At 53.5% G+C, this 27603-nt stretch overlaps 3 protein-coding genes across 4 annotated transcripts in view; 2 read left to right on the top strand and 1 right to left on the bottom strand.

Moving 5' to 3' along the window:
• The window catches only part of TMEM143 (transmembrane protein 143), a 30226-nt gene extending 23341 nt beyond the window's left edge, over window positions 1–6885 (top strand). The window contains exons 5-9 of the mRNA XM_078610989.1: window positions 150–298; window positions 1357–1427; window positions 2451–2599; window positions 3219–3462; window positions 4923–6885. Of these exons, the coding sequence (XP_078467115.1) occupies window positions 150–298; window positions 1357–1427; window positions 2451–2599; window positions 3219–3462; window positions 4923–5095 (786 nt within the window). The 3' untranslated portion in view covers window positions 5096–6885. The remainder of the gene's footprint in view (window positions 1–149; window positions 299–1356; window positions 1428–2450; window positions 2600–3218; window positions 3463–4922) is intronic.
• Window positions 6886–7471: 586 nt separating this feature from the next.
• FMC1 (formation of mitochondrial complex V assembly factor 1) lies at window positions 7472–11341 on the bottom strand. The gene is made up of 2 exons (XM_078610990.1): window positions 10971–11341; window positions 7472–8640 (listed from the first exon to the last, which is right to left on the bottom strand). Exons 1-2 carry the CDS (start codon window positions 11091–11093, stop codon window positions 8392–8394), a joined length of 372 nt encoding a protein of 123 aa, XP_078467116.1. The 5' UTR covers window positions 11094–11341; the 3' UTR covers window positions 7472–8391.
• A 451-nt stretch (window positions 11342–11792) lies between these two features.
• On the top strand, window positions 11793–26773 carry FLCN (folliculin). 2 transcript variants are annotated; one of them, XM_078610992.1, is made up of 12 exons: window positions 11793–11862; window positions 13083–13618; window positions 14123–14269; window positions 14738–14959; window positions 15789–15955; window positions 16218–16309; window positions 17961–18157; window positions 19617–19730; window positions 20568–20691; window positions 21301–21435; window positions 21849–21951; window positions 24424–26773. In XM_078610992.1, the coding sequence occupies exons 2-12, from the start codon at window positions 13199–13201 to the stop codon at window positions 24617–24619; spliced, it is 1917 nt and encodes a 638-aa protein (XP_078467118.1). In that variant the 5' UTR covers window positions 11793–11862; window positions 13083–13198; the 3' UTR covers window positions 24620–26773. The 2 variants fall into 2 exon arrangements, with proteins under 2 accessions (XP_078467118.1, XP_078467119.1); XM_078610993.1 differs by lacking the exon at window positions 11793–11862 and adding an exon at window positions 12748–12852.
• Window positions 26774–27603: the final 830 nt, after the last annotated feature.

Genomic DNA, 27603 nt, shown 5'->3' on the forward strand with positions numbered 1-27603 from the left:
CGGGGGGGTCACAAAGCCTGCTACCGTTTGTCGACGACGATGACGCACGCCGTCCACGTCTGTGCCGTGCGCCGTCTCTGCCTTTAGCCTGCGCCGTCTCGCGTGCGCTGCCCTGGTGATGCAGCGAGGTGGCCTTCCTGTGAAAGCAGGTGTCCGTGAACCTGGACCGCTACGAGGTGGTGGCCTTCTGGGCGATCGGAAGTCGCACGTCGCGTGCCGCGGAGCGCTGGAGGACGCACGGCAGGAGGTGGATGTCCTGGATACCGTGGACTCGCGCGTCGGACCCGTGGCCCGAGAGGTGAGGCCTCGTCCGCGCGTGTGACTCTCTCGCACCGGCGGACGAAACGCCGCCACCAGCGTCGACAATCGGCAACGAGCAACAACCAGCAGCAACGAGCGGCCGCCAGCAGCGTCGGTAACTAGCAACCAGCAGCAACTAGCAACCAGCAGCAACTAGCAACCAGCAGCAACTAGCAACCGGTAACAACCGGTAACAACTAGCAACCAGCAGCAAAGGCAACTACAACCACTCACTGTCAACCGCCAAGAACGTCAGCCGCTATGAACTACCACGAGCGTCAACCACCGCTGATATCATCCACCATCAACCACCGCTGATATCAAGCTCCATCAATCACCACTGATATTAACTACCGTCAACCACCACCAACCACATGGCCCCACCAGCCTGCATCGCCAATTTGCTTCGATGTTTAACAAATTAAATGAAGGTGATGTGGGATGTGGGATGTTATCATTCGCGTTGATGCTGTGATTGATGCTCTGAGCGATGACAGTATTGGTGACGATGCTGTAACGAGCGAAGTCTCTGCGATATTTGTGATGATGCCGTATGCGGCGAGCGACGTTGCTCCGAGTGATCATTATTTCTAGATTTGAAGCTTTCGTAACTGCAAGGATTCATACTCTGGTTTTTTCGGTAAAGCCACCTAGGTAAAAAATTAATTAAATGAAAACTAAATTAAATCACGACGTTTCGGGCGCAACACAAGCATCCTTCAGGTGGGGACAACTTAGCTGTTTTCATTTATTCAATTAGATTTTTTACCTTCGTGACTTTACCGAAAAAACCAAAGAGTATGATCATTATTTGTGATGCTGCTGCTGCATGCTGTGAGCGATGTTGCCGTGAGTGATGACAATATCGGTGAGTGACGCCGTTCGCTATGAATGCTGACGCTGTGAGTGACGACAACAACGATGATATTGACGGTGCGGCCAGCCTACTGACCGCGTGAGCTGTGACGCTACGATTCACGTCTGCTGCGAGTGACGGTGCGACGAATCGTCTCCCCCGTGCCCTGCGCGCCTCCCCGTCCACCCCTGTGCGCCCAGACGCATCTTCACGCGCGTCCTTGTCGCGGCGCGGTTGAAGGGCGGGCGCCTGATGCTCAAGGCCTTCAAAGGTGAGAGTCAACTTTGGGAAGAACACAGAGGAGGAGTGGGGCACCGAGCAGGCCTTGGGTCAGAGGTCGCAAACGGGTTTTGATTCCTTACCCGTACCCGTACCCGGCCGCACCAGGGTCGCAAACGGGTACCCGTACCCGGCCGGGTACGGGTAGGGTATGGGTATCGGGTACCCGATTGCGACCTCTGGGATGAAGCCATGTTGCAGGCGCGGGTGGGTTGATTCTAGGAACTTGAATTGTGAGAAGAGACAAGACGTTGGGAAATTAATGACAAACGGTTACTCACCAGTGACTCACGGTCTACCCATACCCGTACCCGGCCGCACCAGGCTGGGTACGGGTAGCCGGGTATCGGGTAGGGTACGGGTATCGGGTACCCGGTTGCGACCTCTGCCTTGGGCCAAGCGCAAGCCGCTGCTTCATTTCACTCGGCCCGCGGCCCCTGAGGATGGCACAGTTGGGCGGCAGTGATGCGGGGCAGCTGGCAACTTGAGATGTTATTTATATCCGATAAACTTGATGAGAGTCGTCGTAAACCAACCCCCTCGCCCCAACCGCGTTACGGACGAACGGATGGACGCTTTCAAACCTGAGTTGGCAAGCGGCATTTAAACACAACACGTGGATTGTATTCGTGCACATTTTCTACTAAGCTCAGTGGGAAAATATTAAGATATACTTCACCGATATGCTGAATAACATTTTGATTTACGAAAACTTTGCATGTGTATTTTGAAAAAGCGAGAGGCCTACTACGCATATCTTATCTCATCATCACCGAACCCCAACGCTGATGTTTACACACCGCACCAGGTACTCAGCCGACCTAGGGAGGGGAGGCCCAGCACCGATTCAGACATCCGTCACCGATATTGACCACGAGTGGGAATTGAACTCTGGTCGCCGGGTTCGCAGCGCAGTGCGCTGACCACTCCTCCACCTGCCACCCCCGACCTCACCCTTTCCCCCCCCACTATTCCCCTCCCCCCCACCCTGACCCCCCACCCCCCCACCCCACAGACGTGCCGTGGACGGCGCTTGAGCTGACGCTGCCCGAGGTGCGGGTGCACATGTCCACGCTGGACAAGACGCTGGTCAACGGCACGCTGGCCATCGGCGGCCTCGCCGTGTTCGTCAACGTCTACATGGTCATCATGACCGACCTCAAGGTTGCGGCGACGCGGGGGGCGCACGCGCGCGCATCGGGGAGACGCGCGGGGGGACGCACGGGGAGACACGGGGGATGCGCGGGGGGACACACAGGGGGACGCTTGGGGAGACGCGCGGGGGGACGCATGGGGAGACACGGGTTATGCGCGGGGGGACACGTGGGGGGACACGTGGGGGGACACGTGGGGGGACACGTGGGGGGACACGTGGGGGACACGTGGGGGGACATGTGGGGGGACGCACGGGGAGACAGAGGGGTGATGCGCGGGGGGACACGTGGGGGGACACGTGGGGGGACACGTGGGGGGACACGTGGGGGGACACGTGGGGGGACACGTGGGGAGACGTGGGGTGACGCACGGGGAGACAGAGGGGTGATGCGCGGGGGGACACGTGGGGGGATACACGGGGAGACACGGGGGACACACGGGGAGACACAGGGGACGCGTGGGGAAATGCGCGGGGAGACGCGCGAGCATCTATGCAGCACTAACAGGATACTATAGGGGGGAATATGTTTGACCTGGCAAACAATGTACGCCTTGTTTACAACTTCGCCGAATCGCTGCAAACGCAAAAAATCCAATAGGATTCGTTCGACCGTTGACGCCGCCGCAGGTGCAGCTGATGCTGGTGCTGGCGCTGTTCTCGCTGCTGCTGGGCGCGCGCACGCTGTCCGCGTATCGGCGGCGGCGCGCGCGCTACACGCTGGGGCTGGCGCGCATGCTCTACTACAAGGGCACGGCCAACAACGGCGCCCTCGTCACTGCGCTGGCGCGGCGCGCCCTGCACGAGCACTGCAAGGACGTGCTGCTCGCCCGCGCCGCCATCCTGCGCCTGGCGGGAGGCGGTGGAGCGCAAGGTGAGGGGCAACACGGCGGTGGGGGGGGGGGGGGGGCGGTGGGGGGACTGGTGGCAGTTGCACCGCCTGCGAGATTCATCCGGAGGGAGGACGGGTGAGGTGAGCGCTGAGTATAGCAGGAGGCCGTGTGAGAGTTGGAGGGTCATTTGGTCGTGGTGATCGGGCATCGGGCAGCCAAGCCGGCGCGGGGGTTGACGAAGTCCACACTCTTAGGTTTTTTCTGTAAAGTCAAATAATAAAAATAAAATAATAATAATAAATGAAAATAAATCAATTAAATTGATTTAAAAATAAATCTCGATTTGAAGCTTTCGTGACTGCAAGGATATATACTCTTATGTTTTTTCGGTAAAGTCACGTAGGTAAAAAATAATAATAAATGAAAATAAATCAATTTTATTGATTTATTTTCATTTATTATTATTTAATTTGTATTATTTTTTACCTACGTGACTTTACCAAAAAAACCTAAGAGTATGAATCCTTGCAGTCACAAAAGCTTCAAATCGAGACGAGTCCAGTTCGCTGAGAGTTTGGTTTATAGGTGAGAGGTGAAGGGGTGAGCCAGATGCACAGTTGAGGTAGTCACCTCACGTCCCCGTGTGTCCCCGTTTATCCTCCCTGTTCCTTAATGTCCCGTCTTGTCTCGGAGTCTTATCTGTCCCGTCACACTCGTGTCCCCTGTGTGTCTCCTTCAATCTGTGTGCCTCCCCTCTTGCCCACGTGACCTCCCCCCCCCATGCATGCATCCTCTTCTACGGTAGCGAGATGTCAACTACCTCGCCTGCTATACAGGAGGTTGTGGGTTCGATCCCGATCCCGACGCCTGTATATTTGGAGTTTGCACGTCTTTCTCTCCCCGTGATTGTGTGGATTTCTCTCGAGGTCCTCCGATTTTTCCCTCCACGTTTAGAATCAACGTGCGTTTCGAGTATTTGGCTGCTTTGAATATCCACACGATGATAAGCCACTTCGTTGAGCCATCATTTGTGGTCATGTTGCTTCTGAAAAAAGAGCTACATACAGCCCAGTGGGGCCAGACTTGGTAAAACAAAAATACCATTGGAACCTCATTTGCCAGTAAAAAATATGATAATTGTTTTTTTACCCTTCTATCTGGCAACAAAACTGACACCTTTTTTACAAGGAGTCATGTTTGCATAAACCACAATACCTGCAGTCATAATGCAAACAAAAAACATAACTCTGATAACAGTGCATACATTATCAGAGTTATGGTTTTTTTGTTGTTTGCATTATGACTGCAGGTATTGTGGTCTATGCAAACATGACTCCTTGTAAAAAAGGTGTCAGTTTTGTTGCCAGATATAAGGGTAAAAAAAACAATTATGAAAATAAAAATAGTTTCGAGTTTTTATACTTTAGTTTATATTTTCACACCGTTGCACCCTCCCTTGTCGCCCGCCTCCCCCACCTCCCCCCCCGCTTTGTCCCAGCAGCGTCGTCGGTATCCCCGGCGGCCGTGTCCCTGGAGGTGGAGCGCTGGCTGGAGTCGCGCTGCGGCCTGCGCGTGTCGTTCAGGCCTCACCGCGCCCTGCGCCACCTTGAGCAGGCCGGCCTTTTGGATACGCGGCCCGTGAAGATGCAGGGGCCACAGGCGCCGACTCCCTGAGCCTAACAGCGCCCCCCCCCCCCCTTCGTCTCTCCCGCTCCCCCACAGCGGTGTAGTATGGCATGGGCTCTGGTGCCACAAATTAAATGTCCCATCCCACCCACCAAATTTCCATAATTCCCCTCCTCTTCATAGCGTAGTGCCTGCGCCACCGCCCGCCCCCACTCCAGCCCGTCGGCCCGGGCGCAGTTGCACCACCTGCACGCTCGATAGCTGCGCCACCGGACGATGAGGCTCTGTGCGAGTCTATGAATCTCTACGCGAGGCTATGGTAGAGTGTGCTTGCCATGGGTCCTGGAGCAGGTAACGACATCGGCCCTCCCCACCCCCCCCCCCATCCAGTTTCTCCCCCCTCTACTTCAAAGCGTGGCATCTGAGACCCTGGATCCGTTTTCTTCAAATGCGGCTCATCCTTGCCGGGTCTTCTTCATCATCATCAGCATCATCATTGGCCAATGTCCATCCACCGCTGGATGAAGGCCTGCCCTCGACGCCGTTGACATGCCTCGCGGTCCAGTGGCGGCGCTGCGATCCACCTCGCTCGCGCACGAATTGTTCTCATTGCTCCCATCTCCCGAGCTCACTCGGCCCTTCGCGTGTGACGTCCCCGGTTAAGCCGCTTGCGCCCCGATCCGTTGGGTTCTTCTTTCAAGTCTCTCGCTCTTCACTTCGAGCCGTTGACACCCTCTTCGAGGCTTCTTCTTCTTCGCCGCAGCCTTGCTTCGCGGCGGGTCTTACAGCGGCGTAAGCGACCGCAGGATCCGTCGTGAGCTGGCGCGTGACGATGAAGCCGCCGTTGAACCAATCGCCAGGAATGCGCCCGAACCCCTGAACCCCTACCAGACGTCGGGAGCTAAGCAGGGGTTGAGCCTGGACGACGGACGAGCACGTAGAACAGGTGTTGCCGGTGTCGTGGGAAGCGGAGGACACCGTTTCGAAAATACATTGTTGTTCTGTACTCCACCCCCCCCCCCCAGCACCTTCACTGACCATCACGGTGAAGTATGGTCAGATAACCCTTGCAGGGGGGGTGGGCGGGGGAGGCCTCATCCAGGAGTGGATGGGACAAACGCGCTGTAACGTGTATATGCGGCGATGTGGTGCTTGAGATTGGGGGGTCACGGTTCTAGAATCGATGCTGTTTTATTTGCCACTGTGCACCGGGTGGAATGTATGCATGTTCAACTTCTTTCGCACCGGACGTAGCCAACCGTGGTTATCGGAGGTGCGGGGAAAGGACAACAAACTAAATACAGTGGCGGCAGTGCTCGCATGAACCAATCGCAGCGTGGTGAAGTATGGTCAAAAAACCCCATTGACCAGCACGGCGGCGAGATGTTCACTACCTCGCCTGGTATACAGGAGTTCGTGGATTCTATCTTGATCCTGTATATTTTGGAGTTTGCATGTTCTCCCCGTGGTCGCGTGGAATTTTCTCCGGGTCCCCCCGGGTTTTCCCTCCACGTTTAGAAACATGGGTTTAGCGTAGAGTATTTGGCTGTTGCTAACCATTTCAACTTAAGTCACTTCGTTTGTGAGAAGCCAGGTCGCTTCTAAACAAAGAGCTATACAGCTCGGTGGGCCTTAAAAATGTATCATCCAGCAGTTCATCATCAGCCACGATCAATCAACTGCTTGGATAAAGGCTTACCCAAGCTTTCACCATCCTGGCCAAGTCACCCTTGAAAAGGTCATCCTTGCATAAGGAAATACACTTCTGGTTCTGATTCTCATGATAACTGTGATGTTAAGTTATTATACAAACTGAAAATAAAGTATTACGAAAAGTGTCTTCAATGAAATCGCGATATCCTAGCGCCGCGAATCGAAATGCTACAGAACATTCTGCCGTTGCATGTTGGGTAGCACAGGACAGTCCAGAGGTCACCGATTCAATCTCCTGGCGTGGCATTTGAAAGGGCAATTTATATCTCCCCAGCACCCCCCTCCCCCGCCGCCTCTATCCTCCCAGGGTGCACTGCAGTCGATTGGCCAGGTATAGAATTTCTCAACTGGTGCATCGTAATAATGTGCAATGACTTTATTTAGCAATATGCTTGTTTACCCTCGGCGACTCTGGAGGGTGCTGCTCACAATCAAGTCATGCATAAAGGGCTTCACGTGACTAAGTAAATGTTTTACAGGTAGGAACAACAGTTCCACACTGCCCACCAGGGATTATTTGTCTGTCGTGCATAGCCCCTCCCAAACATGTACGCTCCCGGATTGGTTGAAGTGCGTCACGTGACCGCGAGCTTTCTGTCGTGCACGAATGCGCTGTCCAACCAAGTTCCTACCTGCCCACTCCGAAGGAACGTGTTGTTGATGACCAATCCCTTAGCAACAGTTACACACAAGAGACAGACAGGACATCTCTTTTTGCTTCGGGTTGCCTTGTGAGGCCAGGCAGCATTTTATTGTTTCTCAGATGTGACGGTGCAGAAAACAAGCAAGGATGTGTGATGGTAGCAATGTATCACTCTTCGGGTCACGGCCTTTCGTACTCATAATAATCACAACTCAATGTATTCATCCAGTAAAGTCTCATAGTCTTCTGTCTAGGCCCTAGGGGGTTCCTGCTACATTGGGACGTTTGGTTAATTCCATTCATGAGAGTTTTGCAGCCTTTCGGGGGTGTGTGGGGAAACTGGAGAACCCGGAGTAAACCCATCGCCACCCACACGAGACGAGGGGCACTCAAAGTGCCGCAGTTTCACCACCGCACAGCCCAAGCCTGCAACACGTGGTACACACCCAGGTAATTGCACCGGTTCTCCCCGCACCCCCATCCCACTTCACCAAACCGCAGTGAAGAAAGTGGTCAAGTAAGGGTTGGCTGTTGGCTATGCGTGTGGCCTGTAATCCTGCACTGGATCGCGCACACGTGTTGTGCTATAATACCCTGGGCTCGCTGTGAGATGGCGGTACAGCAAAAATGTTGGACTCAACCTGTTCTGAACGTATGGGATAGAGTGTTTCCCCCTCACACGTGTGATGGGCTAGTTGGCGCTGACTCACAACGTGGCCATCCGCCTTCCCTCTTGCCTGTGGTTCTTCCTCGCCGCCTTCCGAGTCGTCCTCTCTCGCTCTCTCTACGAGAGCGAGCGGAATATTAGCACGGCGGGCTACGTACGGTGCAAATGAAGTTCAACATACACATGTATCTGCGCGGCGGCGATATTGCGTTCCAAGTCGACGTTAGTTTTGTTGTTTAAACGACCCCCCCCACGCCCCGCCCGAACCGCTGGGACGCACCGCGCGCACGCGGAATCCGGCAGGCCCTCGCTCAGCGCGGCTCAGCGCGGCTCCGCGTCGCCTCCTCCCATCCCACCGCCGCCGCCACCCTCGCCGTGGGGGGCTTGCATATGGCGGGGGGGCATGCCGAGACCCACGAGGCGCGCCACGTCCTCGGGGGAGCGCTCCCCTCCGCCCTGGTACTTGTGATTCAGCGCCGCATACTGCCGCGTGCTCCGGAGGAGGCACAGGTAAGTGGTCGCGCGGTGCAGCATCTCCTCGCGAGCACGGCACTTCTGCTCCTCCGTCACCTGGCGGGCAGAGGAGGTGGGTGGGGAGGGGGTTCAGTGGAGGGGACGGCGACAGGTGATCAGGAAGTGCTGTGGTAGATGGGAATAGGGGGAAGCAGCTGGTGCATCTGCCGGTCATCTCAGTCGGTTGCAGAGGTCGCAAACGGGTTTTGATTCCTTACCCGTACCCGGCCGCACCAGGGTCGCAAATGGGTACCCGGCCGGGTACAGGTAGCCATTCCCTACCCGTACCTGTACCCTACCCGAAATGAGTGACAAACAGTTACTCACCAGTGACTCACGGCCTACCCGTACCCGGCCGCACCAGGGTGGCAAACGGCTACCCGTACCCGGACGGGTACGGGTAGCCGGGTATCGGGTAGGGTACGGGTATCGGGAACCCAGTTGCGACCTCTGGTCGGTTGACACACGGGCACCTGGGTCTGTCCAGAGACCTCCTCCTGTCGGCGAGCCTTCCGACACTTGGCGTGGCCTCAAAGTGCACCTGGCCTGGCACAGTCGCCGTGGTGCTTGTCACTGTGGCGAATGGCGGGCATTGGATGGGAATTTTGGAAGCTATGGTCTCGGTAGTGGCGTCGGCTCATGTATCTGTCCTGTTTGGAAAAATAAATCACTTGGCGATATTGATGAGGAACGACCGTTGCCCGAAACGTCGCTTATTGTATATTTTTATTTAGAAGGGCACGACTATTGACGAGCATGTTTAATCTTTTTTTTCAACGGTTTTACTTAACTGGACTCCTGTATCGTGGTCAAATCGTCAAATCTTGTAATCTACATTTCGTCCACTTCCCGTTTGCCAATCAATCCCTAATTTCGCACACGTACTCAGATCCGGTGACAATGCATGCCTGTATCGAAATCGGCATCAAATAATCAATGAATTGGCTCCTTGGAAGCAATTAACTTTATGTATGGACGTCTTATTAATTATATATTTGTGTTCTTGGTTCTTTCGGTAAAGTCACGTAGAAGGGAAGTAATACAATTATAAAAATAAAACAATAAAATAATTCTCACGACGTTTCGGCTACAACGGCTTCTTGCGTTGTAGCCTAAACGTCGTGAGAATTATTTTATTATGTTTTATTTTTATTATTTCATTACTTCCCTTCTACGTGACTTTTCCGAAAGAACCAAGACGATGAATCCCTGCAGTCACGAAAGCTTTAAATCGAAATATATATTTGTGGTGGTCAAAAACGCCGCGGTCCCTAAACTCTGGAATCGCCTTGCCCAAGAAGCAGGCGCCCAGTGTCTCGGTGTCAATCCGAAACTTTGCCCACACACTCAGATCCAGAGGCAATGCATTTTGTATCAACATCGCCATCAAATAAGCTATTAAATCGCTCGTTTAAAGCAATACATATTTTGTATAGCACTTTAAAATAAAACAGTTTTTAAAAAACTTTTTTTAAGTAGTTTATTTATTTGTCCCGCTTGATTTCGTCTGTCCCATTGCCTGGCGATGTTCTCTTGTCCGTGTTGTCTCACCTCTACTGTCTCCTGAACGGTCTGTCTCCCTACGTACTGTCCCCGATGTACTGTTCATCTCGTGTGTCCTGGGTCACGTGCGTAGTTTCATACGTACTTTGTCTCATGTGTACTGCCCTATGTTTACAGGCCATATGCACTCTGTCCATCTCGTGTGTACTGCCCGTCCCACGTGTACTGCCCATCTCGCGTGTACTGCCCGTCCCACGTATACTGTCCATCTCGTGTGTAGTGTCTCATGTGTACTGTCTGCCCCATGTGTACTGTCCATCTCGTGTGTAGTGTCCCACGTGTAATGCCCATCTCGCGTGTACTCTATCTCATGTGTACTGTCTGCCCCATGTGTACTGCCCATCTCGCGTGTACTCTATCTCATGTGTACTGTCTGCCCCATGTGTACTGCCCATCTCGCGTGTACTCTATCTCATGTGTACTGTCTGCCCCATGTGTACTGCCCATCTCGCGTGTACTCTATCTCGCGTGTACTCTATCTCGCGTGTACTCTATCTCGTGTGTACTGCCCATCTCGCGTGTACTGTCCCAAGTGTACTGCCCATCTCGCGTGTACTGTCCCATGTGTACTGTCCCGCGTGTACTGTCCCGCGTGTACTATCCCGCGTGTACTGTCCCGCGTGTACTGTCCCGCGTGTACTATCCCGCGTGTACTGTCCCGCGTGTACTGTCCCGCGTGTACTGTCCCGCGTGTACTGTCCCGCGTGTACTGTCCCGCGTGTACTGTCCCGCGTGTACTGTCCCGCGTGTACTGTCCCGCGTGTACTGTCCCGCGTGTACTGTCCCGCGTGTACTGTCCCGCGTGTACTGCCTCAGCCCCGTGCCTGGTTGTCGCGGAACAGCTGCGCCACGTGGCGGTACGCGAGGCCGTCTCGGAGGCGCCGCTCCGGGGGTGACGCCAAGCGCAGCTCCCGCAGCAGCGCGCGTACCACGCGCGCAGCCTCCATCGCTCGCCCACCACCACAGCTCACCACCACCACCCTCCACCGCAGCTCACCACCACTCGCTCGGCGTGTACACCACGACGCGGCCTACACAACGCACCGCTTACCCCCCTCCCCTCCCCTCTCCCCGTGCAGCCTGCTGACGCTTTACACACCGCACCGGGTGACAGGCCTCATTTGAGTCCGAGCCAACCTACGTGACCTCCACACGTGAAGGTGGTGTGAAGGGAATCGATTCCCCCTTTCGTACACGTGGTCGTCGATTCACTCACACGATATCGATTCCACCGCTCAGGCGCGCGATTTCTTTCTCAACGGCACGAGAGGGGGGGGTGGGGAATCGATTATCGTCAGTCGGGGAATCGATGCGCCGGTTATTTTTATGGAATCGATTACAAATTACTTCCGCGCCACGTCACTATTCTAATTAACATATCACGGCGCATGCGCACTCCGTGGTGTCCCCCCCCCCACACTCGCCCACGTGGGTGCCGCGTTTTCCAATCAGCGCTCGTCTCAGGCGGGGGGGATGAGGGGCGGGGGGATGAGGGGCGGAGGGGGTGGGGTGCGGGGTGGGTTTGCGGTGCCTATCCTCACTGGGAAAAATAAACAGGTGGGGGTGGGGGGGTTAGGAAACTGGTCACGTGCTGCCCAGTTGTCCAATAGCAGCGCACTTCTGAGCCTTATCAGCGCTGCAAAATATAAAGGTACGGGTGGGGGGGTAAGATCACGTGATCCTGTGTTGTGTGGACATCGGTGGCGCGTGATGGTGGTGAGTCCTGCGAATATACAATCGTCATAGTTTATGATATCATAACGATAACTATTACATCTAGATTTCAACTATTAACTTCTCTAAGTTATAGTCGTAACAGTATCACGACGACGTCGCTCAACGGCCTCGCACTATAACAACAATTGTAACAATTCGATATTTGTAGTAAAACTGTGGCGGTGCTGATATGAGGAGGGAGGGAGGGATGGAGGGGAGAGCGTCAGCCGCGAAAGTTTCCTCGCTCGAGCCACGGCTCTCCGTGGGCGGGAAGTCAGAATGTTCGTCCTTTGAGCAATCCGAAGAGCTATAAAGCGCTTTGTGCCACTAGAGGCCGCTGTAGAGAGAACCCCTACTAATGTACAGGGGGTATGGGGCACTCATCGTCGTTGTGAATCGCCGTCAACAACGATGTGAAGTACTCTTAGGTTTTTTCGGTAAAGTCACGTAGGTAAAAATAACTAATAAAAAATAATAGAAATAAAAATTATACATCACGACGTTTCGGAGGCAACACAAGTCTCCCGTCAAGAAATAAATAACACGAAAGAAATAACACAAGAAATAAAAACGATGTGAAACGTCGTCAGAATTTTATTGTTTTATTTTTATAAATTTATTATTTCCCGTCTACGTGACTTTACCGAAAGATCCAAGAATATAAATAAACGACGACCTGTGTACGTTGGTAACTTCTTTCGCGCCGTACGGAGGCCAACCGCGCTAATCGGAAGCCATTCTGAGGAAATGAGTTTTCAATCTTAATCGCAGGCGACTGAAATCCAGACTCGCACCTCTGATTTGCCCGACATCTGAAGCAATGAACGAGCCAATGGGTATTTAAACGACGCGTTGATTGCTGTGTCCACGGTGTTACTGACATCGCAACGCAGTGCTCGGCACGGTGAATGGCGTGGGGGGGGGACCCAATTGTACCGTAACGACCCCCACGCTGCCTCGCCACGGTTGTGCCAGTCTTCTCCTTCTCTGGTATGGATCGACTTGAGGGTTCCAATGATACACCACGTTGCAGTGTTCATTTAGACATCAACAGGTCGAGTGTGACTGCTTCTGGTCCATGCTGGCGATGTCTCGCGGCTACAGAGTACACAAGGGCCATTGTTGATGTCTGTAGCACCGGTGCTAATGCTCCCCAGCTTGTGCTTGCCAGCACGTGCCAGTGGGAAAAAAAAGCTTACTTGTGTGTGTCTCTCTCCTAGGGCACAGCGACTTGAACCCCACGCCATCTCCGACTCCATCGGTTCGTCCGTCCGTCCGTCCGTCGTCGTCGTGATCAGCGCCGGTCGGCAAAGAAACCCGCAACCATCGCTTCACAATGAACGCCATCGTGGCGCTGTGCCACTTCTGCGAGCTGCACGGGCCCCGCACGCTATTCTGCACCCAGGCGCTGCACTCGGCGCACCCTGGGGGCGGCCCCGACTCGTGTGGCCTCCCAGGGCCGCCGGCCAGAGGAGACCTTGGCCCGGCGGGAGGAGAATCAGCAGGAGGAGCGGGAGGGGGCGATGGTGGGGCGCACGCGATGTCTCGCAGTGAAGCGGTGGACGCTCGAAATTCGATGGCGACGGCCGCGGCGGCTGGGTCTGGCTGCCACCTGGGCGGCGATGGGGGTGACGGCCGCGTGGAGATGGAGCGTGGGGTGGGGCTGGGTCGCGGCACGCGCCCGTCGTCGAGCCTTTCCGAGTCGGACGCCGGTCTCAGTGCCAGCTACGGCCCGATGACCTCGGAAATGTGCGAGGTGTGGCTGTCGTGGGACGGGCAGATCGGTTTCTTTTCGATTTAAAGCTTTCGTGACTGCAGGGATTCATCTTCTTGGTTCTTTCGGTAAAGTCACGTAGAATGGAAATAATAAAATAATAAAAATAAAACATTAAATCATTCTCACGACGTTTCGGCCACAACGCAAGCAGCCGTCCTCAGGTGGAGAGCAGGTCTGTCGAGTAGATAGTTTTATTTTTATTATTTTATTATTTCCATTCTACGTGACTACCGAAAGAACCAAGAAGATCGGTTTCTGTTGCGCTTGTACAACCATGATATTTCGATTTTTAAAGACTCCTGCGACTCCTTCCCTTCTGACCCCTGTGACCCCCCTGTACTGAACCCTGTTGCTAACCCCGTGCTGACCTTTCTAAGCCCCTCCTCCAAGCCTACCCCTGTTGTGACCCCATTCCAACTTCTGACGCCCCTCCCATGCTCAACATTCTGACCCCGCCCCCCCCCCCCCACGTTGACTCCCCAGGGCTGCCGCTCACTGGCCGCGGGCCACCCCGGCTTTGTGAGTCGCGACCGCGAGGCGAACATCAGCTACGTGAGCCACCAGCACCCGACGCGCTCCGAGGTGTTCAGCATCGTTCGCCAGGCCTGCGTGCGCAGTCTCAGCTGTGAGGTCAGCGAGGGGTCACGGTGGGGTCACGGGGAGCGTGGGGGAATGGGGTGGAGGTCGGTCAGGGTGGAGTCGTAGGATCAGGGTGTGGTCGAGTTGTGGGCTGGAGCGGGACGGATTGCGGCGAGGCCTGGCCACGAGGGATTGTGGTGGCTTGCGAGGGCCTTAGTTCAGCTCTATATATAGACCATGGTTCACGATGAGAATGACCGTGATGAACGGGGACAGTTTATGCAGCAGTGGACAGACCATGGCTGTAATTTTTTTTATATCACCAGCGAAAGTACGCTGAGGAGGAGGCCGTCATCCAGCGGCGGATAGATCGTGTCTCGTGATGACGTATTGTTGAAAAGTATTTTTGTATTTTCTTCTGCTACTCCAGGTACGCCGAAGGTTGAGGCCTTCATCCAGCAGTGAGTCGGAAGGTGACTCACGACGCCTCTGTCGCTGCTGTCTTTGCGACCGTCGCAGGTGTGTCCAGGTCGCGAGGGCCCCATCCTCTTTGGCGACGAGCAGCAGGGCTACGTGTTCAGCCACACGTTCTTCATCAAGGACAGCCTGGCGCGCGGCTTCCAGCGCTGGTACAGCTTCATCGTGGTCACCATGGACCGCATCTACCTCATCAACTCCTGGCCCTTCCTGCTCGCCAAGCTCAAGGCCTTCATCGACGACCTGCAAAGCAAGGCCATGAGGGTGGGGCGACCAGCAGTGACGCGCGCCAGGGGGACGGAACGGGGGGAGTGGGGGTATATGATCAAGTGCGTGCGCTCGCGTGTATGTATGCGACGCTCGCAAAGACGAGCGGAGCACCGGGCAGGTAAAATACAGCAAGTTGGCACAGTATGGGGCACAGGTGGTGCATCGGCCAGTCATCTCAGTTGGTCAACCCAAGGCACCTAGGTCTGCCCGGTAACCTGCCAGTGGGCCTTAACGTGCACATAGCCTGGCACAATCGCCGTGGTGACGTCACCGCCACTGAGTGGCGAATGGCGGTTGTTGTATGTATGTTGCCAGGCTTGGTGCTGGTCACCCACTAACCTCGTGTGCCGTGCCCGCCTCCATAGGTGCTCACTAACAGCACTTGCCCCAACAGTCTGTCAAAGTTATATGGGGGATCTTTGTGTTGTATGTATGCATGTGCAAATCGGAGGTGCAGGGAAGGACAACAAACTAAACACAAAAAAGCAGTTGCTACTCAGCATTCATTGGCCTTAACTGTAATAATCTCAGCAGGACCCTACTGAAAAAAAAGAGTCGTGAGGAAGTAATAATAATAATAATTCTGGATTTGAAGCTTTCGTGACTGCAAAGATTCATATTCTTAGGTTTTTTCGGTAAAGTCACGTAGGTAGAAAATAAAAATTAATAAAAGTAAAATGAAAAAAATAACAACAAAAATTTATTTTACTTTTATTAATTTTTATTTTTTACCTACGTGACTTTACCGAAAAAACCTAAGAATAATAATAATGACACGCGCGCGCGAGTTGGTTGTTGAGCGTTGCCCTGTGTCGCCGTGCAGGTGTTTGACTCGGAGCAGGCCGAATGTCCCCAGCGAGCGCTACGCATCAACACGGCATTCACACCGGGCTCCTACCTCCACCAGCGCAACGGCAGCGCCGCACGCTCCCTCCTCTCCCTCACCGCCGATGACGACCTCTGGGCTCACCTGCACACCTCCTTTGCCTGGTACCGGCTGCCCTCGTCATCATCATCACCATCGTCATCATTGTCCTGTTCCTGTCTCTTTCCCTACCCTGTTACATATTGTATCTCCGAATAGCACGGTTGGCTAGATACGTGCGAAAGAAATGCAACATACATACTGCCGCATCAACCCTCCAACCCTTACCCCTCCACCTTTTGCCCACCATCCCCTCCTCTTAACGCCCCTGCCCTGCCGTCCTGTTTCTGCCGCCCCTCTACGCTCTCTGTGGGTCACGTGACCCAGGCTACTGAAGGCTTGTGGGAGCCGTCTTACTGAGAAGCTTCTGGAGGGCGCCCCCACGGAGGACACCCTCGTGGAGATGGAGCAACGCGCCGGTAACTCGCCAACAGCGCCGAGTTCATTCTAGATTTGAAGCTTTCGTGACTGCAAGGATTCATACTCTTAGGTTTTTTTGGTAAAGTCACGTAGGTAAAAATAAATAATAAAAATAATAGAAATAATAATAGAAATAAAATAATAAATCACGACGTTTCGGAGGCAACACAAGTCTCCGTCATCAGGTGGGACCGACAGCTAGATTTACTGTATCAAGTGAGGCAAAATTCCAAGAGACAAGCTTTTAAATACAAGTTAAGGGGGGAGGGGGGAGGGGCTTATCTGAATGTGGTAGCCAATGAATGGAACGTTCTAGATTTGAAGCTTTCGTGACTGCAAGGATTCATATTCTTAGGTTTTCGGTAAAGTCACGTAGGAAAAAAATTAAAATTAATAAAAGTTAAATAAAAATAAAATAAAAATCACAGTGAATCACAGTGATTTTTATTTTATTTTACTTTGATTAATTTTTATTTTTTAACTACGTGACTTTACCGAAAACCTAAGAATATGAATGGAACGTGTTGGGGGGGGTGGGCGGCGCTAAAAGAGAACAATAGGTGCACATGTTATTGTACCCGGTGTTGGTTGACAATCCAACTGCAAAAAAGGAGAGTACTGTTAAACGCTGGGGATGTCAACACTCGGTAAAGTAGAATAGTACCTGTCAAGTTCCTCCTGGGTTCCAAGGAACTAAGCAAAATAATTTACTTTAAGAGAGTTCTCAACATTTTTGGTAACCAAGACCACCGCTCACTTGAAGTGATGTCGGTGGTAACCCTGTGAGGTCCGCTTGGATTGGGACGTGAAGTGGTCCACTGCAGTTGAGAGATCTGATCGGATACTTTGTTTCATGATGTGACGCTGGTCGCAAGAACATAAAATTAAGGTAAAAGACTCGAAAACAGCAGTCACAGTTTTATCAGCTTTCTATTTTGCTTATATTTTATCCATACTCGTGAGCTTTATAAAATCTAGGTTATTATTTTTCGATTTAAAGCTTTCGTGACTGCAGGGATCCGACACCTTCAAACTAAAGCGGGAGTATCGCAGCTGACGCCGTGGGGGGGGTGGGGGGCAAAGCGCGGGGCCCAGGGCGGTCGCCGTGCCCCCTAGGAGAACGGCTCTCGGCTCAAGTTGTTCTCGACCCGCACATGGATCGCACACTCGACAAACTGATTTCAATTTCAATCTTAATTTGGAGCTTTCGTGACTGCAGGAATTACTCTTTGGTTCATCTTCTTGGTTCTTTCGGTAAAGTCATGTAGAAGGGAAGTAATAAAATAATAAAAATAAAACATAATAATAATTCTCACTGAGAATTATTTTATTATGTTTTATTTTTATAATAATAATTCTCACCGAGAATTATTTTATTATGTTTTATTTTTATAATAATAATTCTCACTGAGAATTATTTTATTACGTTTTATTTTTATTATTTTATTACTTCCCTTTTCTACGTGACTTTACCGAAAGAACCAAGAAGATAGGTTATTATTATAAGTCAATCGGTCACCTTAATCGACGAATAATTCCAGCTGGAACCATTAACATCTTCCTTCGTAAGTAAATGCAATTGTCGTCATCATCATCATCACTACCCCTTGCGCTGCCCACCCGATCCCGCCGCGCGTTCGGCCGCTGAAGAGCGCGAAGAGGAGGCACGGCTGAGGCAAGACGCGGCTTCCGGTTCGGAAGGAGCCCAGTCCGCTCCGCTGCCCGTCCCCGCCGACGGCTCCTCGCGCTCCGCGGTGGGGGACGGGGGAGCGTGGGGGAGCAGAGGAGGGAGCAGCGAGACGTGGTGTGACGCACCCGTATTCCACTCCCTGCGCCACCTGCGGCAGGTGAGCACGGTGGGGGGGGGGGGGCGGATCGAGAGTCGGTGGAGAAGATTGTTACTCCTTCATGGGACCTCCTTTGCCAGTAACCAAAATATACTCATAGGGGTTTTTCCCCCTTTTTTCTGGCAACAAAACGATGTAGCCGCTCACCCCGAGCTCTCATTACTCTGGTAGTGCGTTGTCTTTGAACTGTGCGCCTTTTGGCGTCATCTGGTCGAACACCGTATGAGACTAGGCTCTAAAGAAAGCTGTCTCTGGTGTGGACCAATCAGTTTCAAAGACAATGCATAAATTATCAGAGTATTGTTTTTTGTTTGCATTTCACTGCAAGTATTGTGGTTAATGTAAGCAAAAGGTGTCGGTTTTGTTGCCAGAAAAAAGGGGAAAAACCCTATTAGTTTTGTTACTCCTATTATTTGTTTCCCCCCACTCGGCATCCGAGCCGGGCTGGACCGCGTCAGCCCGGCTCGGATCAGGAGGCACCAGCTTGTTTTTCCACTGCAGAAGCTGAGCTGTGCCACTGTAATTTAGATTGAAAACGAATTTCTTTAGAACTGCTTTTTATGGTTATTTATTATCCTTCCCCCACACCTCCAATTAGCACATTTGGCCATGTACGACGCGGAATAAGTTCAACATGTACACGTACAACTAAAAATTCTGATTCTGACGTCGTGCACAACCTTCCAAGTTGAGATGCGTGGAGAGACGTGCCATTAGCCTCGCCCCTGACCCTGCTTGCCCCGAAGCCAATGGAGAATGCAGAACATAAAATAGCCAGTGGAGATAACGACCTGTACCGTGAAGGCCATTTTTGTGTTTAATTGTCCACCGCCGCACCTGATTAGCATGGTTGGCTATGTACGGTGCGAAAGAAGTTCAACGTACACACACAAGGCCCTGCCCTGTCTCGGGTTTGATGAGTGAGAAAAATTATAATGCTCCGATTGATGCTCCTGCTGTTGTGGAGTGACTCATGCAGCCAGCTTCTGGCTGCAGGGTTTTGGTAGTACATGTTGTTTATGCCATTTTTTGTGAAAATTCCGTCACAGTTCCTATGATCACTGTTTCATTGGTTACATGGCTTTATTTTGGTGATTTCGAAAAGTGTATTGGTTTAGCCATGTTTGTTTGTTGTAGTACAGAGTTAGACTGATGGCCTTAATCTAAGTTGTCTTGTGGTTGTTGTTGGTTGTTTGACTTGCATCCCACTGGGATTTTTGCACACAGCGTTGGTGTACGGTGTTTTTTTCTGCAATATTTTGCTGTCTTTTCTTAGATTTTCTGTTTGCACTCAGTCACATATTCACTTTAAGATGTTTTCTTGTTCATGTTTTTGTTTTTTGTTTGTTGCGGTTGCACCCGATTCAAGAGCCGAATGGCTCACAGGGCTATACCTAATACATGAACTTGAAATGAACTTGAGTGGAAAAGAGGCGTAATAAGTGGCGTTTGCCTGCAGGTGTTGGGGCCGGCATGGTTCCGTGTGTTGGCGTGGCACGTGCTCATGGGGAACCAGGTGGTGTGGCAGGCCGACGACAGAAGAATGATGCAATCGGCCTTCGACGTGCTCAAGGTACTGTGGTGTCCAGGCACGTCATTTAAACTTGAAGTCCTGCGAGACGCGGACAAGTTGCCGCCGATGAACACGGTTGGCTACATACGCTGCGGAAAAAGTTCAACACACATACGCCGGGTGACCCGCAGGTTAGAGACACTGTGTAGGAACCGCTGAGATCACTGGGTTTGATGTCAGGTTTCAGTTGCCAAAGTGGGTACGTGTGCATGAGTGTGTGTGTCTGTACTTGTGTGGGGAGCGGTAGTGTAGCGGTTAGCGCTACGCTGCGCTACGAACCCGGCGACCCGAGTTCGATTCCCGCTCACGGCCAACACCGGTGACGATTATCTGAACCGGTCTTGGGCCTCCCCGAGGTCGACTCGGCCTCAAATAAGTACCTGGTTGCAGTCTGTAAACATCACCACTAGGGAGAGAAAAGCGGTCGGGCATGGTGCTGGCCACCCACCCCCTCGTGTGCCGTGCCGGCCTTCATAGGTCCTCGCTAACAGCACTTGCCCCAAAAGACTTAAGGATATACTGGGGGGGTCTTTGTACTTGTGTGTGCACAGTGACTGTTGTTGCAGAGACAATTACTTGTGTGATGCTTAATTCCCCCAGCAATTATATAGTTTGTCAAGATTCGAGGATCACAGTTCGTTCGATAACCTCTAACCCTTTTTTGTCGTCTCGTCTGCGTCTTGTTTCAAAAAAAATTTCTGTCTCGCTTGCATTGCCTTGTCCACCCTTGTCCATCCTGTCGGCATGAATTGAGAATATCCGATTCCACGCGCGCAGCCCAGCGAGCGCGGATCGTGGTCTGAGGAGACTCGGCGCGTGTGCGTTGCGTGCCCACAGACGATGCTGCCTGTGGGCTGCGTGCGGATCATTGCGCACAGCGAGGAGTACAAGGAATCCTACCACTGCAACTTCCTGGGCCTCCTTCCAGGAGTGCCGCTGCCTCCACACGTGGCCGTCTCCGGTACGCACGCACGCACACGCACGCACAGAAGAACAATAACAACTGTAGTAGAAGATAAGAATACGAGCGATAACGGATCACCCTTTTTGGCCAAGGCCATGACGTCATCACGTGTGATGTCATCTCACGACGTTACACGTCATACTTTGTAGTGACATAATCTCACTGCGCGGCTAGGGGAGCCTGAGTAATCGTCCACGTGATTTTTAGTCGATCAATGGACTGACCTGTACGAGCATGTGCGTGTGTGCATTTGTGCGTGTGTGTACGTGCGTGTGTGCGTGCGTGCGTCCTGCGGGGATCGGTAATGTAGCGGTTAGCGCGCTGCGCTATGAACCTGGCGACCCGGGTTCGATTCCCGCTCACGGCCAACACCAGTGACGATTATCTGAACCGGTCTTGGGCCTCCCCTAGGTCGACTCAGCCTTAAATGAGTACCTGGTGCGGTGTGTAAACATCGCCACTGGGGAGACAAAGGCGGTAGGGCGTGGTGCTGGCCACCCACCCCCTCGTGTACCGTTCCGGCCTTCATAGGTGCTCGCTAACAGCACTTGCCCCTACAGTCTGTTAAGGCTACACGGGGGATCTTTGTCTTTGTGCGTCCTGCAGAGTTCTACGTGCTGGTGGAGGCGCGCGGCCCCGCGCTGCGGCGCGTTTACCCCGACCTCTCGGCGCTGGAGCACGACCCCCTTCTCAAGTACGAGTTCTCGCTCAGCTCCGGATCGCCCGCCACCTCCGACAGAGGTGAGGACCGTGCCCGTACACCCACTCGCTCGCTCACTCACTCGCTCGCTAACTCACTCGCTGGCTCACCCAGTCACTTGTATGCGAATTCAATCACCAACCCACTCACTCACCAAACCACTTGCTTGTTTTATCACTCGATCACCCACTTATTCATCCACTCACGCACCCACTCAACACTTCCACTTACCAACCCACTCACTCGCCCACTCACTCACTCACTCGATCACTGCCTTTCTCACCAAGTCACTAAGCCGCTCACTCGATCACTCTCTGATTCGCCGCATCGTTCTCATTTGATCTGAACGTAGTGTTTTATTACAGGCGGTTGCATCTCGCCTCCGGCACCGTCGCCTCGTCATGAGCGATGCATTCTCTCCGTAAACCACCCAAACCCCGACCCGCGACTGCAGGCCCCACGATACTCAACCGGCTGGAGGCGGCGCTGGCCAACGAGAGCCTCTCTCTCTCCGTGGTGGAGCAGTGTGTGCAGTGTCTCAAGGAGGAGTGGATGAAGTGAGTTGCTGCGTGCGGTCCACATCCCCGGCGAGTCACCATGAGCCGTTCCCCGACGTGCCCCCGTGCGGTTTTAAACTAAAAACTAAAACTATTATTTTTTATTTTGCCAAGTGTAACGCCCACCGAGTTATGTAGCTCTTTTTTTCCGAAGCGACCTGGCTATCGCAATTCATAGCTCAACGAAGTGGCTTATCGCCACGTGTAACTTTATAGCGGCAGCCAAATGCTCTAAATGCACGTTGATTCTAAATGCGGAGGGGAAAAAAACCCGCAGGACCCGGAGAAAAATCCACGGGGAGAGAGACATGCAAACTCCAAATATACACGCGTCAAGGTCGGAATCGAACCCCCACGACCTGCTGTATACCAGGTGAGGTAGTTAACATCTCGCTTCCGTGTTCCAGGGATGGGGGAACCCACGGTCCGTGGACCAGCCACGGCCCAAGAATTGAGTCCGACGACCTTGTTTCGTATTGTCGGTGACTTAATGTCACACTGACTTCATTTGATCCAAATACGTCACCGACAAAAAAATACGACGCGTTCTGTGTGTGAAATACGCATCGTCGTATTACAAATAACACGCGACGGCACCTCCCGCAGCTTGCGTGGCGAAACACATTTAGTAGCCGCCGCCGCCGCTGCTAGCCCCCCCCTCCCCCACATCCGTCGAGCGCCACCGCACTTCACGCGACTCCCGCCACGTCGCCGAGTCTCCCGTTCGGCAAAATCAATTTGCGGCTTCACGCCGAACGCGAGAAAGCTGTCGGGAGGAACGCCTTCCCCACGGGAGCGAGCCTACTCCGATGTGGGCCCCACGTGGGGGCACACCGTGCAAATTGACGCCGCATTCAAAACTACGTTCGCATCAACGGGGGTACGTCATCATCGTGACGACCTGACTCGTCCTGTAGTAGTGATGGGCGTCGTCGTGGGAATAGTTTCCTGTTCGGGAACATTTTGCTCGTCACGGGAGGAAACCGGACTACCCGTGTACGAGGCGATAACACCCGAGGCTCCGCGCTGATAGGTTCAACAATCCGCTGCGTTAGCTGCATCCCCCTGGTCACCTCGCGGCCTACACAATCCGCCAGCGAGAAACCGAAACCAACCATTCCCTTCCAGAGCGGTGGATCGCGACCGTGCACCGCCAATCGCGCCGGACGCTGCCGGAGGGAAATGGTCGACGCGCCGGATTTGTGCAATTCAAAGGTCTCCGCTTCGATCTCCCGGCGCCGTAGTTAAAATAATGATGCAGGTTTCTGCATCATTATCCCCACCCTTCATCACCCCTCCCCCCCATTATTTATACACCCAGCTATATAAATGGGTGCACCCCAGAGGTTGCAATCGGGTACCCGATACCCGTACCCGGCCGGGTATCGGGTACGGGTGCCCTTACCCGGCCGGGTACGGGTACCCGTTTGCGACCTTGGTGCGGCCGGGTACGGGTAAGGAATCAAAACCCGTTTGCGACCTCTGGTGCACCCCTAGTCGATTGGCAGTTGTGTGTGGTGCCGTAAAGAATGGGCACTTCCACCCCGTGGATAAGGAGGCCACTGTACCCTCTAAGAGGAGCTCCTTAGAGCCCCCTCTTGTGTGTAGGCCCCTCTGCCAGCAGTGGCATTGAGCAACCCAATTGCAAAAATGAAATCGGTGATTTCATTTGCTGGTGCCCAATCAAGACTACTGGTCGCTGCGCCACCCTGCCAGGATGTGTCCCCCCCCCCCCCCCCTTCTGTTACTAAGGTCACAATACACTATACTATACTCTTTCGCACATCACGTGCCAGATGCCTCTCAAGTCAGCGCAGCGCCAGTAAGGCCGTTTGTGCCATGTTGTGCACTCTCGTGTATTTGTCGGCGCAAAAGGTGTGGCGCCGGTGTTTCCCGCGCGCGCATCAAAAAATAAACGTTCCTGCGTGCTAGCCGTGCCACAGCCTGTATCTTCCCCATCAATGCACGAGGGTGGGGGGGTGGGGGGTGGAACCACATGGCCCACGTGCAGAGAACCGCCACTTCTCAAATCCGTCCCGTCGCCATATTTATATTTGTTTGCGTGGTTTGTTTACCTTGCCTGTAATGTGCACTCCTGCCGTGTTTTTCTATTAAACTAAACTTTTTTTTATATTCTTGGTTCTTTCGGTAACAACACACTTTTAATTTTCCTGTTGTTTCCCATCCTCCATATGTGTCCAAAGAGAGCCACTTTCCTTCCCATCACTGCCTGCATCGACGGGTCTTCTTCTCCGTGCAACCTTTTCCTAACTCCCATGTTGGTCACTCTTTGGGTCCAGCTTAGATGCGGCATCCTGCATCGTAAGCTGGATTTCCCCGGTATAAATAGATATTCTGATTATGAAATTTTGTACCACGCTACCCCGCGACCCTCCAATCCGTTGCCTCTGACCCAACCCTCCGTCCCTGCTCCCCCTGCCCCGACTCCCCGCCCCCCCCCCCACTGTGCAGCAAGGTGAAGGTGCTGTTCAAGTTCACCAAGGTGGAGAACCGCTCGCGTGAGGACACGCACCGCCTGCTCGCCGTGCTGGGGGCGGCCGACGAGGACAACGTGAAGCTGCTCAAGTTCTGGATGACGGGCCTCAGCTCCGCCTACCGCTGCCACCTCCGCTCCGCCGTGCGCGTGGGCGGCACCGCCTGCACGTGACGGCCCGCGGCGCAGTGCTGACGGTGCCGGTGATGGCTGGTGATGGTGATGATGGTGGTGGTGGCGGTGACGAAGATGGCTCTGCTGTGCCGTCGTGGAGATTTTGGAACTCGGTTAATAAGTGGGGGGGGCGTTTCGTGTAATGCTTGTGGAAGGGGGTGGGGACGCGGCACCCCCACCCCCTTCAGCCGTGACTTTCAGAATAGATTGTCCGAACGTACGCGAGCAGGTTAGGGGGGCGCGTGTGAAACGATCGACTCTGTGAACATCCGAGGAAAACGACGGTTGCGTCCGTGCGCAAATACTGCACCGGCTCATGACTGCTGGCGATAGCGATGATGACTCTGCCGTGTCGCCGTGGCGATTTTCCTAATCGTCGTCGGCCTTCGTCAGTGCACTGCTGCGCGAGGGCCTGTCCAGGTCGTCGCCACCTCTCGCGATCGTGTCGATTTAACGATCCGCCCGGGACCTGCGCGCAACAGCTAAATTCGTCGCTCCGTCCCCTGGCTGTGGACGTTCTCTCTCGGTTCCCTTCCGTTCCTTGGCCCGTAACTCCATCGTCGGTCTTGAACGCTGCCACCCTCCCTTCCGGGTCATGACGTGTCCTTGCCGAGCGTTTGAATGACCTTCATTTACCTGCGTCTGCTCTCCAATCCACGTGTTCCTCTTTTGACGGTGCCGTTCCAATCGTTGACCCCCCCCCCCCCGCCCGCCTTTGCTTCTTTGTGCACTTTTCAGTTTTTGTTCCGTTTTGTCAATGACCTACATTGTTGACACTCGTAGTGCGGACCTCCCATGAGAGGGATGAAACTGTGACGTCGGAGGCCTGCTGTCGGTGCTGTGACTGCTGCGGGGGCACATGGCGTGACGGAAGTGATGGGGGAGGCGCTGGCGAAGTCGAACAACATCGCACCTCGATGATCCGTTTCACTTTTTAACTTGAGCGCCTACCCAGCCACGGAGGAGCTGCCAACTGAATTCTGGTGGAAGGGTTCGGAATCGGGGAGGCCCATGCAGAGGGACGCTGCCATTCGTTTTATGGGGGGCATTGACCCCCATCCCCCCGCCGCCCCCCCCCCTCCCTGCCAAGGCCTCTCAAAGAATCACCACTGGGTGGCGGTGGAGCTGTATCCAGGCTGTGGCTGAGCTCTTGACAACCACAGTAGTAGTGATGAAGAATGCTAATGAGAGCCCACCTTGGTTGGGTGCCACAATGGCGAGCTGTTAACGCCCTCGCCCGGTATACAGGAGGTCGTGGGTTCGATCGCGTCCCTGATGCCTGCTGTTTATTTGGAGTTTGCATGTTCTTCCCGTGGTCGTGTGGATTTTTCTCCGGGTCCTCCTGTTTTAACCCTCCACATTTGGAATCGACATCCTTTTAAGAGTATTTGGCTGCTATTAATTTCCACACGATGAGCCGCTTTGTTGCGCTATCATTTGTGGCCAGTTCGCTTTTGAACAAGAGCTATTTAGCTCGGTGGGCCTTACCTGCTAAAATAAAAAATAGTTACAAAAATGGTTTATAGTTTGCGATGTTGCTTGGACCGGAGGGATTCATAATCGCCGTGTCTCGGCCAGCGCCGCTGAAATGCGTTCGAATCTGCGTTTCAGCCGCCCACGATTAAACCGGGTGATCAAGTGCAGTGGCTCGATTGCCTTGGCCAAAGTCGACAATGCACAGGAAGCGAGCAAGTTTAACTTTGGTCCCGCACTTAATTTGACGAAGTTCCAGCTCTTTGAGGATTAAAATGTTGGGTTTACTCGCCCAAGGAACGTTAACTTTCGTGCGGCGGAACGAGGTGGGAAAGTGCTGCCACCACCACCCCTATCGTGCGGACCAGAGGTCACTGGAAATAATCCCTGTTCTACTTATTTTGCTAAATGTAATTTCTTAATTGACGTGCGGTGTGAGTTACGTGTGACGCGTGCACTTCGCATGGCGTGTAAACGCCGCGCCCCTGGTGTGCTGTGGCCAAAGAGGTTTCGTTGACGGAGCGACCTGGGTTCTAGTTCTGTGATGTCACCTTCGCTGGGTATGTTCCGTGACATGGGGTGATGCACTGCCCACCACGTGATGGTTCCGAAGCGGTAATGTATTCTGTCTCTGCACAATTTTAAACGTAATTGTAATTAAACGATACCTTGAACACACAATGCGCGGAGTAATCGCGAGTCGTGTGCAAGCTTTTCGGCAGCGTAGAGCCGATCTGACAATGACCACGATTGACGTGCAACATCGCGTAATCCGACTCGCTGGGGACATCGGCGGATAAGAGAACAGGTCAGGTATGTTAGCTTCGGTAAAGATGACAGCTGCACCGTTATGCACGTGCACGCATCGCTTCCTGGACAGAAATCCCGCGGTGCTTTTTAAGCGCGTGATGGTGGCTTGCCTGTGACTTTCAGAATAGATTGTCCGAACGGACGCGAGGAGGTTGGGGGGCGCGTGTGGAACGATCGACTCTGTGAACATCCGAGGGAAACGACGGTTGCGTCCGTGCGCAAATGCTGCACCGGGTGTGCGCGGTTGTCTGGTCGGAGCGGGATTAGCGGCGGTCGGATATGCGACGTCGCACTGCGTCGTGAAGCGTCAGCGCCGTCGCGATGATGACGATGAAGGTGGTGGCTGCAGTCGGTGCCGACGTCGCGTCGTTGGCACGGGCCCTGGCGCGAGGATTCGGCTCTCGATGCCACAAACTGCGTCTCTTTCGTTGGCCGAGCACAAGGCGCACAAGGCACAAAAGGCTCAACATTTGAAGCGGGCAGCAACAAACGGCACTTAAAGTTGTAACGGATAAGAGTTGACGTTTCTCTGGAAATGAGACGATGCTGGGAGGAGGGAATTTCAAAGTGGAGTAGTGTGCGGGGGGGGGGGAAGACGCAAACAGAGAAGCGGTGTGACCTGAAGTGTGGTGGGTGGGTGCGTGCGTGCGTGCGTTGAATGAGTTGTTGGGGACCTGCATTGTGTGGTGGTAGAACGCAGT

This window comes from Lampetra planeri, chromosome 35, assembly GCF_965212315.1.
Source record: "Lampetra planeri chromosome 35, kcLamPlan1.2.h2, whole genome shotgun sequence".
In the NCBI taxonomy this organism is placed as follows: Eukaryota; Metazoa; Chordata; class Hyperoartia; order Petromyzontiformes; family Petromyzontidae; genus Lampetra; species Lampetra planeri.